General features: G+C 38.2%; 1 protein-coding gene across 1 annotated transcript; it reads right to left on the reverse strand.

The window, feature by feature from the left end:
- Window positions 1–10,421: 10,421 nt before the first annotated feature.
- Window positions 10,422–13,260, reverse strand: LOC140877454 (uncharacterized). Its single transcript, XM_073280990.1, has 2 exons — window positions 12,779–13,260; window positions 10,422–10,480 (listed from the first exon to the last, which is right to left on the reverse strand). The coding sequence occupies exons 1-2, from the start codon at window positions 13,258–13,260 to the stop codon at window positions 10,477–10,479; spliced, it is 486 nt and encodes a 161-aa protein (XP_073137091.1). The 3' UTR covers window positions 10,422–10,476.
- Window positions 13,261–13,527: the final 267 nt, after the last annotated feature.

Consider the following 13,527-nt stretch of genomic DNA (forward strand, 5'->3'; position numbering starts at 1 on the left):
GATATTGATGAGATATTTTCTTATAATGTGGCATATGACATCATAAATGAGAATGAAGATTGATAAGTGTGTTTAGTATGCATTATTTTATAGCATTTATTTTGTTTAGTTTGCATGCATTTAGGTTAATTTCATAAGTTTTATTAGTGTCGTTTGTTATGTGTTTGCATTAGACTCACCTGGTTGAATTTTGTAGGAAATTAAGCAAAAATTGGGATTTATGTTCGTCCAGGTTGGGCGCGCGCGCGAGTCCCTTGCTCGCGCGTGCGCAGAAGAAAAGTCCAGAGCATGAATAGAAGAGGCGCGAGTGGGCGAGCTCATGCCCCGCGCGCGCACAGAAGAGATGTCCAGAGAGTTACAGAGAAGCCGTGCGCGCGCGAGATCTCTCGCGCACGCGTGCGAGATAATCGAGGATGCACTGTTTGTTTACATTGCGCGCGCGCGAGACTGCCTAGGCGCGCGCGCGCGTGTCCGCAGAACCTAATTTCGAGTTTTTTTTAGTTTGAAAAGGACTGCAATTGGCGCGGCCGTATAAATAGAATTTTTATGCTATTTTCAAGGACTTTTTGATCTTTTTGAGTACGGGCAAAGCTTACGGCGGCCGTGGAGCGAATTTCTTCAGAATTTCTTCTATTCTAGTATTTTTATTTTATGTTTTTAAACTTGATTTATTAAATCATATTTGTTAGTTAGTAGTTTCTTTTCTTCGATCAAGGCCATGTGATTGGGCCAGACAGTTTATGTAAAAACTTGATTTGTTTATTTGAGATTTTCAGACTTAATTGATTTTATTGATTATCAAATTTATCTTCGTCTTACAAATTTCTTGGCCAGTTATTTGTTTGCTTGTTAATCGAGTCTAAGTCGACAGAGGAGGTCTCGAATTCGATCACTTTGATTTTCAACATAGTGTAAAACTGACTAGAAATAGAATTCGGTTTCATTATGCGGTTTAGGTATCTACTAAATTTTCACGGTGATTTATGCATTCAAATTTGATTAGAATTACAAAAGATTAGTTCATCAATATTTGAATAGGTTTGATTGTTCTAGAAATAGACTTTCGATAAATTAGGAAAACTCCCGTAAATTAAGATTAAGTCTGATATCTTAGATCGATTGCTTGTTGCATGAATTTTCTGGTACCTACGTGTGTCCTTGATCGAACTTTTCCCAAATTTTAAGTAATCCCAAGTTTTCTGCTGCGTTTTTATTTAATTTAATTTTATTTGAAATTTTCTTCATTAGTTTAAAATCTGAAATCATCTTTTTTCATTAGTCTAGATTAAGTAGAAATAAATAGATTTTGGTAATCATATTTTTACAGTCCCTGTGGGTTCGACATCTGGACCTTTGTCCACTTTATTATAATTTGACCTGGTTCGCTTGCCAGTAGAATTTATTCATACCGAAATAACCGGTCAAGTTTTTGGCGCCGTTGCCGGGGACTTGTGTTGATATCAGAATTTTTATTTCTCTTGAGATTAGACATTACTTATCTTCTGAATTTTTTACTATAATTTCTTGGTGATTTTCTGGTACTTTCTGTTGTGCATGCATAGAACTCGATCAAGGAAACTACTACCACTTGATTTGGAGATCGAGCGCACACTTAGCAGGATCCGAAAAGCCAAGAAATCTTTCAATCTTGAACTAGAGTCAGAATCTGAATCTGAATGGCAGACAACCGTACTGTATGGGATATTATCCGTCCGCCAACTGAAGGTTATGGATCTAGCATAGTTCGCCCCGCTGTTGAGGCGAACAATTTCGAGCTGAAGCCCTCTACTATTCAGCTGATTCAATTGCAAGCTAGATTCAGGGGCTCATCTGTAGAAAACCCCTACGCTCATATGGAGCATTTTTTGTCGATCTGCGACACGTTCAAAGTGAATGGGGTAACATCTGATGCAGTACGACTGCGGTTATTCCCATTCTCTCTACAAGGAGAAGCTACTGAATGTCTAGATGATCTGCCTGCTGGGTCTATTACTACATGGGATCAACTTGTTCAGACCTTTCTGAATAAATATTTTCCTCCCCCAAAGATGGCGAAACTGTTCTCAGATATCATCTCATTCAGGCAGAAGGAAGCTGAATCTTTAAATGCTGCTTGGACTCGATTCAAAAAGATGTTGAGGATGTGTATTCAACATAATCTCACTCAGAGCCAGTAGACTCAGACTTTCTACAATGGGGCTGATCAATCTGTCCGATCCATGTTGGATTCCGCTGCTAACAGAAGTCTATTCAGGAAGACACCAGCAGATGCATGGGAAATCATTGGAAATATGGCTGAAAGCAATATTGGATGGCCAGTTGCTAAAAAGGAAAGAAAAGCTGGCGTTCTAGAAGTCGATGCACTAACATCACTTAATGCCAAGATCGATGCACTTACTCATCAGATGACGGTTATGCAGACATCTTCAGCCAATCAAGTGCAAGTCCAACAGCCTGACGACCAGCAAGTATTTGACGTTTATGCTGCGAACTTTATGGAAAATCAAGGGAAACAGCAGTACAATCCCTACAGCAACACTTACAATCCTGGCTGGAAGAACCATCCAAACTTCTCTTGGAAAGCTGCAGATCCTACGGCTAATACATCGAAGCCAGTAGAGAAGAAGCCCTCCTTTGAAGAAATTATGATGAAATATGTAGCTGGTACTGAGACCCTTCTACAGAATCAGGAGGCAATGTTGCAGAAGTTAGAGACACAGATGAGCCAGATAGCAACACAGCTATCAACTAGGCCAGCAGGATCGTTGCCTAGCAATACTGAGAGGAATCCAAAGGATGTCAATGCTATTCTGGCGGTAACTAGATCGCAAGCAGATACGAAAGCAAACAATACTGAGGATGAAGAAGCAAGTGAGCTAGTTAAGGAAAAAGAGCTGGAGGAAGCATCAAAGCTGTCAGACTCGACGCCTACGGGCAAGAAAGGAAAGTCATCTCACCCTGTTATTAATGAAAATATCGACTTGAGTAAACTTCCCTTCCCCCAGAGAGCAAAGCAACTGCAATTGGACAATCAATTTGCAAAATTCCTAAATACTTTCAAAAATCTTCATATTAATATTCCCTTTGCAGACGCTTTAGCTCAAATGCCTAGTTATGCAAAATTTTTATAAGAGATTTTGTCTAACAAAAGAAAACTGATGGATTTTGAAACTGTGAAGTTGTCGGAGGAGTGTTCTGCCATTTTACAAAATAAACTTCCTCCGAAACTTAAGGATCCCGGTAGCTTTTCAATTCCATGCACTATTGGAAAATCATTTTTTAATAAGCCTTTATGTGATCTAGGTGAAAGTATTAATCTTATGCCTTATTCATGTTTTGAAAAGCTAGGAATTGGTGAAGTTAAGCCAACTACTATCTCCTTACAATTAGCTGATAGATCTATAAAATATCCAAGGGGGATTGTAGAGGATGTGTTGGTAAAAGTTGATAAGTTTATATTTCCAGTGGATTTTGTTGTGCTTGATATGGAAGAGGATCGTGAGATACCTCTTATTTTGGGTAGACCATTTTTAGCCACTGGAAAGGCATTGATTGATGTGCATAAGGGAGAGTTGATTTTGCGTATGAATGATGAAAAAGTAATTTTTAATGTTTTTCATGGCATTCGATATCCTGCAGACAATTCTGATTGTTTCAGAATTGATGTTACTAATGATTTGGTTGAGTGTTCTCTGCAGGAACAGTTGTCGGTGGATCCATTAGAAATATGTTTGACAGGTAAAACTGATGAAGAGCTTGTTAGTGAGGAATTTCATGAAGTAGCACGGTATTTGGACTGGAGTCTACCCTTTGACAGACTCATCAATACCAAGATGGGGGAGCTCAACCATACTCCAAAACCGCTGAAGCCATCCACCGAAGATCCCCCTACTCTTGAACTTAAACCACTTTCTTCTCACTTAAAATATTTGTATTTATTAAAGAACGATAAACTGTCAGTAATTTGTTCATCTTCTTTGATAGGTTGCGAGGAGGAAAAGCTGTTGCGAGTGATTCGAGAACACATAAGAGCCATAGAATGGAGCTTGGCCGATATCAAGGGGATTAGTCCAACCATGTGCATGCACAAAATCTTGATGGAGGCAGAACACAAGACATCGACTCAACCACAGAGGCGACTCAACCCAGCAATGCAAGAGGTAGTGAAAAAGGAGGTAATCAAGCTCCTTGATGCAGGTATTATCTACCCTATATCTGATAGTGAATGGGTTAGTCCAATTCAAGTAGTGCCTAGAAAGGGAGGGATAACTGTTATTAAAAATGCCAATGATGAATTAATTCCTACGAGAACTGTTACGGGGTGGCGGGTTTGCATTGATTATAGGAAATTGAATGATGCTACCCGTAAGGATCACTTTCCCCTTCCCTTTATTGATCAAATGGTTGAGCGACTTGCAGGGCATGCGTTTTATTGTTTTTTGGACGGTTATTCCGGATATATGCAAATTCCTATAGCACCTGAGGACCAACACAAAACCATTTTTACTTGTCCTTATGGTATTTTTGCATATAAACGGATGTCGTTTGGTTTGTGTAATGCACCTGCTACTTTTTAGCGTTGTATGATGGCTATTTTTCATGATATGGTTTAAAAGTTTATAGAAGTGTTTATGGATGATTTCTCTGTGATTGGATCGTTATTTGATGCATGTTTATTAAATCTGAAAAAAGTGTTGCAAAGATGTGAGGAGAGCAATCTTGTGCTGAATTGGGAAAAATGTCATTTCATGATGAAAGAGGGCATTGTTTTAGGACATAAGGTATTCGAGATAGGTGTGGAGGTGGACAGAGCAAAACTTGAAGTAATTGAAAAACTTCCACCTCCCACGAATTTGAAAGGAATTCGAAGTTTTCTTGGGCATGCGGGTTTCTATCGGAGATTTATTAAGGATTTTTCTTCTATTGCTAAACCCCTTACTAATTTGTTAATCAAAGAGGTGCCTTTTAATTTTTCTGCTGAGTGCTTGCAGGCCTTTCAGATTTTGAAGCAGAAATTAACAACTGCACCAGTGATAGTAGCGCCTGATTGGAATCTGCCGTTTGAATTGATGTGTGACGCCAGTGATACTGCATTGGGAGCCGTGCTTGGAAAAAAGAGGGAAAAATTACTTCATGTGATTTACTACGCTAGTATCACCCTGTCAGCGGCTCAATTGAATTACGCAACAACTGAAAAAGAGCTTCTCGCAGTCGTGTTTGCCTTGGACAAGTTCAGATCTTATTTAGTGGGAAGCAAAGTCATAGTTCACACAGATCACTCGGCATTGAAATATTTGATGACCAAAAAGGATGCTAAACCCAGGTTAATTCGTTGGGTTTTACTGTTGCAAGAATTTGATTTAAAAATTGTTGACAGGAAAGGCGCGGAGAATCAAGTTGCAGACCACCTTTCACGCTTGGAAAATCAAGGAGCTGAAACGCAAATAATTCATGATGATTTTCCAGATGAGCAGTTGTTTGAGGTAATGAAACTACCAAGGCATGCTTTCATTGCCCGACGACTTATACCCGTGCTCCATACTGTTGACGTGCAAGCCGATAGGGCTATACTGGTATATGCTATCACGAAGAGGTGGCCGGTTGATGTGGGCACCCTTGTCCACGATTCCATTCAGTATTCGATGATGAATCCGACGGTGGGTTTCTATTTTCCCCACACCATCACAGCCCTATGTCACCAGGCAGGTGTACCGATTAGTTCCGATGAGGAGTGGCTCCCACCTTTCAAGACCGTCGACAAAAAGCTTGCTACATCTAAGCAAGCGAAGCGCAATTTGGAATTTTGTAGCTTGGACCTAATTTTCTTTGAATTCATTATCTCTAGTTGCCCCTTTGAGACCACACTTATATGAGTACGTGAGGTACATTTTCTGAATTTGTTAATAATCATTGTTCACTGTTGATGATTGGTTGTTTCTGCACTAATTGAATTTGTATGAGTTGATGGTGAATTGAAACGTGTCTAGAACTAGTTCGAACACTCTTCGAGGCGCAATACGGGCAAAAAAACTGTGATTAGGGATGATTTAGGCAATTTTTCTGTGAATCGATTGAGCCTTTCAAGCTACCCATTGATACATTCTATCCCTAGTACCTTATTTGAGCTTTAATGAAATCGAATGGCATGCGTGAACACGTGTGGTAGACCCCATTCATCATCTTTTTACGGACCTACATTCACTACCAACTACTAGCTTAAACACTAATTCCCACTTTAAAAGGAGTAAATTGCATGTGTAAATGATATGTCCTCCTGTGTTTGAATTTGAAGAGTGGAGTAGTGTGAAAAAAAAAAGAAGAAAAAAAAATGTGTAGTTGTGAAAAAGAGAAAAAAGAAGAGAATTGATAGAATGGGTGGAAAAGAGAAATCGAAAAATACGTGAATCAATGGTTTAATGAGGTGATTTAAAATGAAACAAGAAAAAGGAGGTGAATAAAAATGGTGTAGTCATAATTTACTCCTTGCTTTGAACTGTTGTCCTTCATTTGTAGCCATAAGTCAGGCCTAACGTTACAAGCTTATTAAGTTCTCTTGACCGAGTCACAGTTGCCCAATATACTAGTGGAGAAGAGTTGTGAGAATTTAGCATATGGATCGTTGACAGACACTGTTGATAAATATGAATTTGTGATCAAAACACGCACGCACTATTTTTATTGGTATTAAATTGCTTATGAGTGTGTTTATTTCATCTGTTTGATCCCCTGTTTACCTTTAAGAAGTCCTCATGATTTAGGAATGTATGTATTGAATTTGGATGAAGGTACTTTGGAACATGAGTTGAAGAGATTATAAGTTTATGCGGTAAACTAGTTTATTTATAAAATTTACGTGTTAGTAGGTTTGATGGGATTGGATGTGAATTTTTGTTTAAAATTTTTTTTTTTTCTTTCTGAGGCCATTATTGCTTCATAGTAGTTCTTGATTCTTGTGTGTGTGTTGTTTAATCTTGCTCGAGGGCGAGCAAGGTTTAAGTTTGGGGGTGTTGATAAGTGTGTTTAGTATGCATTATTTTATAGCATTTTTTGTTTAGTTTGCATGCATTTAGGTTAATTTCGTAAGTTTTATTAGTGTCTTTTGTTATATGTTTGCATTAGACTCATCTGGTTGAATTTTGTAGGGAATTAAGCAAAAATTGGGACTTATGTTCGTCCAAGGCGCACGCGCGCGAGTCCCTTGCTCGCGCGTGCGCAGAAGAAAAGTTCAGAGCATGAATAGAAGAGGCGCGCGGGGGCGATCTCATGCCCCACGCGCGCGCAGAAGAGATGTCCAGAGAGTTACAGAGAAGTCGCGCGCGCGCGAGATAATCAAGGATGCACTGTTTGTTTACGTTGCGCGCGCGCGAGACTGCCTAGGCGCGCGCGCGCACGTCCACATAACCTAATTTCGAGTTTTTTTTAGTTTGAAAAGGACTCCAATTGACGCGGCCGTATAAATAGAATTTTTATGCTATTTTCAAGGACTTTTTGATCTTTTTGAGTACGGGCAAAGCTTACGGCGGCTGTGGAGCGAATTTCTTCAGAATTTCTTCTATTCTAGTATTTTTATTTTATGTTTTTAAACTTGATTTATTGAATCATGTTTGTTAGTGAGTAGTTTCTTTTCTTCAATCAAGGCCACGTGATTGGGCCAGACAGTTTATGTAAAAACTTGATTTGTTTATTTGAGATTTTCAGACTTAATTGATTTTATTGATTATCAAATTTATCTTCGTCTTACAAATTTCTTGGCCAATTATTTGTTTGCTTGTTAATCGAGTCTAAGTCGACAGAGGAGGTCTCGAATTCGATCACTTTGATTTTCAACATAGTGTAAAACTGACTAGAATTAGAATTCGGTTTCATTATGCGGTTTAGGTATCTACTGAATTTTCACGGTGATTTATGCATTCAAATTTGATTGGAATTACGAAAGATTAGTTCATCAATATTTGAATAGGTTTGATTGTTCTAGAAATAGACCTTCGAATAAATTAGGAAAACTCCCGTAAATTAAGATTAAGTCTGATATCTTAGATCAATTGCTTGTTGCATGAATTGTATCGTACCTACGTGTGTCCTTGATCGAACTTTTCCCAAATTTTAAGTAATCCCAAGTTTTCTGCTGCGTTTTTATTTAATTTAATTTTATTTGAAATTTTCTTCATTAGTTTAAAATCTGAAATCAACCTTTTTCATTAGTCTAGATTAAGTAGAAATAAATAGATTTTGGTAATCATATTTTTACAGTCCCTGTGGGTTCGACATCTGGACCTTTGTCCACTTTATTATAATTTGACCTGGTTCGCTTGCCAGTAGAATTTATTCATACCGAAATAACCGGTCAAAGATCATGAACCAAAATCTTTTGGTGAATGTAAAACTCGGCATGATTGGGCAAAATGGAAAGATGTCATCTAGGTTGAATTGGATTCGCTAAATAAACGTAATGTTTTTGGACCTATAGTCCTTACACCTGAAGGTGTAAAACCTGTTGGATACAAATGAGTTTTTATTCGAAAGCGAAATGAGAAAAATGAAATAGTAAGATATAAAGCTAGAACTGTTGCATAAGGTTTTTCTCAAAGGCCTGAAATTGATTATGAAGAAACGTATTCTCCTGTTATGGATGCAGTTACGTTTCGATATTTGATTAGTTTGGTAGTGTCTGAAAATTTGGAAATGTGTCTTATGGATGTTGTTACAGCTTAAATACGGATCACTTGATAGAGATATATACATGAAAATCCCTGAAGGATTTAAGATGCCTGAAGCACAAAGTTCAAAACCCAGAGAATTTTATTATGTGAAATTGCAAAGATCATTATATGGGTTGAAGCTATTCGGCCGAATGTGGTATAATCGGCTGAGTAAACACTTGATGAAAAAGGGATATGTAAATGATCCAATATGTCCTTGTGTTTTCATCAAGAAAACAACATCTTGATGTGTAATTATTGTTGTATATGTTGATGATTCAAACATCATTGGAACGAATAAGGAAATTCAAGAAGTTATGATTTACTTGATGGAAGAATTTGAAATGAAGGATCTTGGAAAAACCAAGTATTGTCTGGGTTTGCAAATCGAACAAAAAGAATGTGAAATTTTTGTTCACCAGGCAAATTATACAGAAAAAGTGCTTAAACATTTTAATATGGATAAATCAAATCCATTAAGTACTCAAATGGTTGTAAGATCATTAAACATAGAAAAGGATCCATTTCGTCCATGTGAAGATGATGAAGTTATTCTTGGTCCAGAAGTACCATATTTAAGTGTCATTGATGCCCTTATGTATCTTGCAAATTGTACTAGACCTGATATATCTTTTGCTGTAAATTTATTGACAAGATTCAGCTCATATCCAACAAAGAGGCACTGGAACGAAATTAAACATATATTCCGTTATCTACGAGGAACGACAGATTTGGAACTTTTGTATTCAATAGATACAAATCAAAGTATAATTGGTTATGCTGATGCTGGATATTTATCTGATCAACATAAGGCACGTTTTCAAATCGGATATATATTTACTCGTGGAGGCACTGCAATTTTTTGGCGTTCACAGAAACAAATACTCGTAACAACTTCATCAAATCACGCCGAGATTATTGCATTACATGAAGCAAGCCGTGAATGTGTGTGGCTAAAATCAATGACCCAACATATCCAAACTTCTTGTGGATTATCAGTAGACAAGAAGCCTGTGACACTATATGAAGATAATGCTGCATGTGTTGCTCAAATGAAAGAATGATATATCAAAAGTGACAGAACCAAACATATCCCCCAAAGTTCTTTGCCTTCACTCAAGAGCTTGAGAAGAATAAAGATATTGATATCTGTTACATTCAATCAAGTGAGAACTCATCAGATATCTTCACAAAGGCACTTCTCACGACGATATTCAGAAAGCATATATATAACATTGAGATGCGCAATCTACGAAGTATGTGAAGAATCGTTCGTGTTAACATGAGGGGGAGTTTACTTGACTGCACTCTTTTTTTTTTTACTATGGTTTTTATCCCAATGGGTTTTTCCTAGTAAGATTTTTAACGAGGCATTATAAAACACGTAATGAAGACAGTCATTATGAAACGACCCTAACTCTATAATAAATAAATATGCGGAAAATTTTTTTTTTTTTTATACTACTAAATAAAATATGTACATATATGCCCATACATATATGCACAGAATAAAATCTTAAAATAAATACACGACTAAATAAATAAATAATTAAATACTTAAGAAAAGGCATTCTTTTAAATAACTATCTGAGTCAAAACAATAATTAAAATGTACTGCATAAATAAAATAATTAAAATGTGTGCATGCACTAAAAATATTAAAATGTATCACATGACATCATGCACGGTGACTCAAAAGCTGTCACGGTCACGGGGCTACTGCAGCGCTGCTCATACGTCCTCACCACCGGTAGGAGTAACCTGCTCCTCTACGTACTCACCTGCACCATATCAGTGTAGTGAGCCTAGAGGCCCAACATGCATACTAACAAGGGTTTAAAATAATTTAAATCAATTTAATACTAATACATACATATACATAAATGAGCATGCTTAAAATTTCATAACATAACTTAATAACATAAATACATAACATACATAATATCATACATACTGAGTTGTTGAGCACTTATTTTCTTAACATCGAATGGTCCTATCCGTAAGTGTGACCCATACTTATAGTGCGACTGATCAGTCTAAAAAACCATCGTACGAGGCTGGTGGCGAACCACCCATACATAAATGGCAGAAACTGCCCATACATAAATGGCAGAAAACTGCCCATAAATGGCCACACTACTTCAACTTCCACCTAAAATATTTTATTTGCTCAACCATAGAATTTCAATCATAGCATAAAAATTGATTTCATGAATGCATGTACTTAAATAAATTGTGTGTCCTTCATATATATTTAATTTAATTTTCTTACTAACATATAAATATTAAAATAACTTAAATGCATAAAAATAATTAAATATATAATCAGGACACATGCAATTTTCTCATGGATGGTTCTGGACTGCTGGCCTTACACTCAAGTCCATTAACTTAAATCTGGCCCATTAACATACTTAAGCCCAATATCTTAATCTTTAAGCCCAATTAATTAATCTAAGCCCAATTAAATTAATTAAGCCCATTAAAATTACACTAAGTCCAATAACACTTAAATTGGCCCATTGGGCCCAAAACCCAAAGACTGGCCCATTAACTTTTATGGGCCCAAAAGCCCATAAAATTAATGGACTAACTTAATTAAAATTTTAAAAGTCCAAATAAAATTATTTGGGGGTCCAAATAATTTTATTTCAATTTATTTGACTCAAAAACCCATAAATTTGTAAAATACTTTAAAAATAAAAAAACTCGAGCCCGGCCCACCAAACTCGGACCCGAACTCACTAACCCGACCCACTACCTAACCGACCCGACCCGGACCACTCAAACCCGACCCAGACCCCTAACCCAGCCCAACCCGATGGCCCCCTCTCCCAAATTCCCTCGGCTGCGTGCAGCAGCCCTTCGAGGGCTGCTGCCGCGCCAGTCCGGCCACCCCTGGCCGGACCATCGCCGGCAGGACCCTCCCGAGGTCCTGCCGGACCTAACCTGCTTGGTGGTCCAACCCCATGCAGCCCAGCCACCCGAGCCACCACCTCTTTCTCCCGAACCCTAAACTGCGCCCGTCTCCACCATCTGCCGATAAAGCTCCTGTCCAGCCCTACCTTGGCTCGATCCCCTGACCACAGCCGACTCTAGGGACCCTGAGGCTTACTATGACACTTGAACCAGCAGCTAGAACTCATCATGGCTAAAGAAAAACGATGCAATAAAAAATTAAATTCAATATGAACATGATACAAAACTAAACCCGACTGTTTCTGAAAAATTTAAGAAAAATATTCTGATGCACACGCACACACTCGAATATACACTGATATAGCATGATAAAAGAGAAAGAAACGCATGCCTTTCACCGATAAATGACGAGGAATACGAACGTGGGACGGTTCCGGGACGACGGGACGAAAATACGGGCTTTTGGAGCTTCGAACCTCTTGGCTATGGCTTCTCTGGGACTGCTGGGTCGAGAGGATGAAGACAATGAGTGGGGGTGGCGGCTGAAGTTGAGAGTGACGTGAGGTTTTGGGTGGGGTTGGGTAGATTTAGGTTTTATTTTAATAGAAAATAGGGTAATTAATTCTATAATTAAGGATATAATATATATATAAAATATAACTCAACTAAAACTCTAAAAGAAACCTTTAAAAAAAATCTGAAACATAAAATAAATCTCGAAATATTAATTTAGGGAAATTTTAAAAATACTAAAAAGTCAATATTTTGGCTAATTTTGGATAAAAAGGACTCCTAAAATTATATAAAATTAAATACTTAAGATTTTGAGATAATAAAACTCAAAATAATATTTTAAGGCTCCAAAAAGACTCATAAAATAATTTGGCTAGAAAGTTGTCATCTCGTCCGTCCACGGTCCCGTCTACGCGATTAAATAATAAAATACTAAAAATCATATAATTCACTAATTATGGGTTAAATGCTTAAAAATAAATTAAATCATGCATAAATAATTCACATAATTATTTAACCCATAAATCATAAATTTAAATAATTAAATATCCTAATTATGCAGGCGGATTTATGTAATTAAAAATACCGGGTGTTACAATTCTCCCCCCCCTTAAATTGAATTTCGTCCTCGAAATTAAAGTACTTACCCGAACAACTCCGGGTAGCGAGTCCTCATATCCTCCTCGGTCTCCCAAGTAGCTTCCTCCTCCGAGTGATTCAGCCACTGGACTCTGACCATCGGTATGACCCGCGTCCTAAGCCTCCGCTCCTCTCTAGCCAAGATCCGCACTGGTCTCTCCTCGTATACAAGATCTGGTGGCAACTGTAAGGGCTCGAAATCCAACACATGCGACGGGTTGGAGACATATCTCCGAAGCATGGATACATGGAAAACGTTGTGCACTGCCGCTAGCCCTGGAGGTAGAGCTAAACGATAGGCCAACGTGCCAACTCGCTCCAAGATCTCGAATGGCCCTATATATCTCGGATTAAGCTTGCCTCTCCGTCCAAAACGCGCTACTCCCTTCATAGGTGACACCTTCAAGAATACGTGATCACCTACTGCGAACTCCAAATCGCGTCGTCTGGCATCTGCATAACTCTTCTGCCGACTCTGCGCAGTCCTCATCCTATCTCGAATCTGCGTCACGATGTCAGCTGTCTGCTGCACAATCTCTGGACCCAACAAAATCCTCTCACCAACCTCATCCCAATGCACTGGAGATCTGCATCTCCTCCCATAAAGTGCTGCATATGGAGCCATACCTATAGACGACTGAAAGCTGTTGTTATAGGTAAACTCCACTAATGGCAGTCTAGTCTCCCAAGATCCTCGAAAATCGATGACACAAGCTCTCAAAAGATCCTCGAGAACCTGGATCACTCTCTCAGACTG

This window comes from Henckelia pumila, chromosome 2, assembly GCF_033568475.1.
Source record: "Henckelia pumila isolate YLH828 chromosome 2, ASM3356847v2, whole genome shotgun sequence".
Lineage (NCBI taxonomy): Eukaryota > Viridiplantae > Streptophyta > Magnoliopsida > Lamiales > Gesneriaceae > Henckelia > Henckelia pumila.

Excerpts from the sequence above, each read along its gene's own strand:
- LOC140877454 (XM_073280990.1), bottom strand. The coding sequence starts at position 13,260 with ATGAGGACTGCGCAGAGTCGGCAGAAGAGTTATGCAGATGCCAGACGA.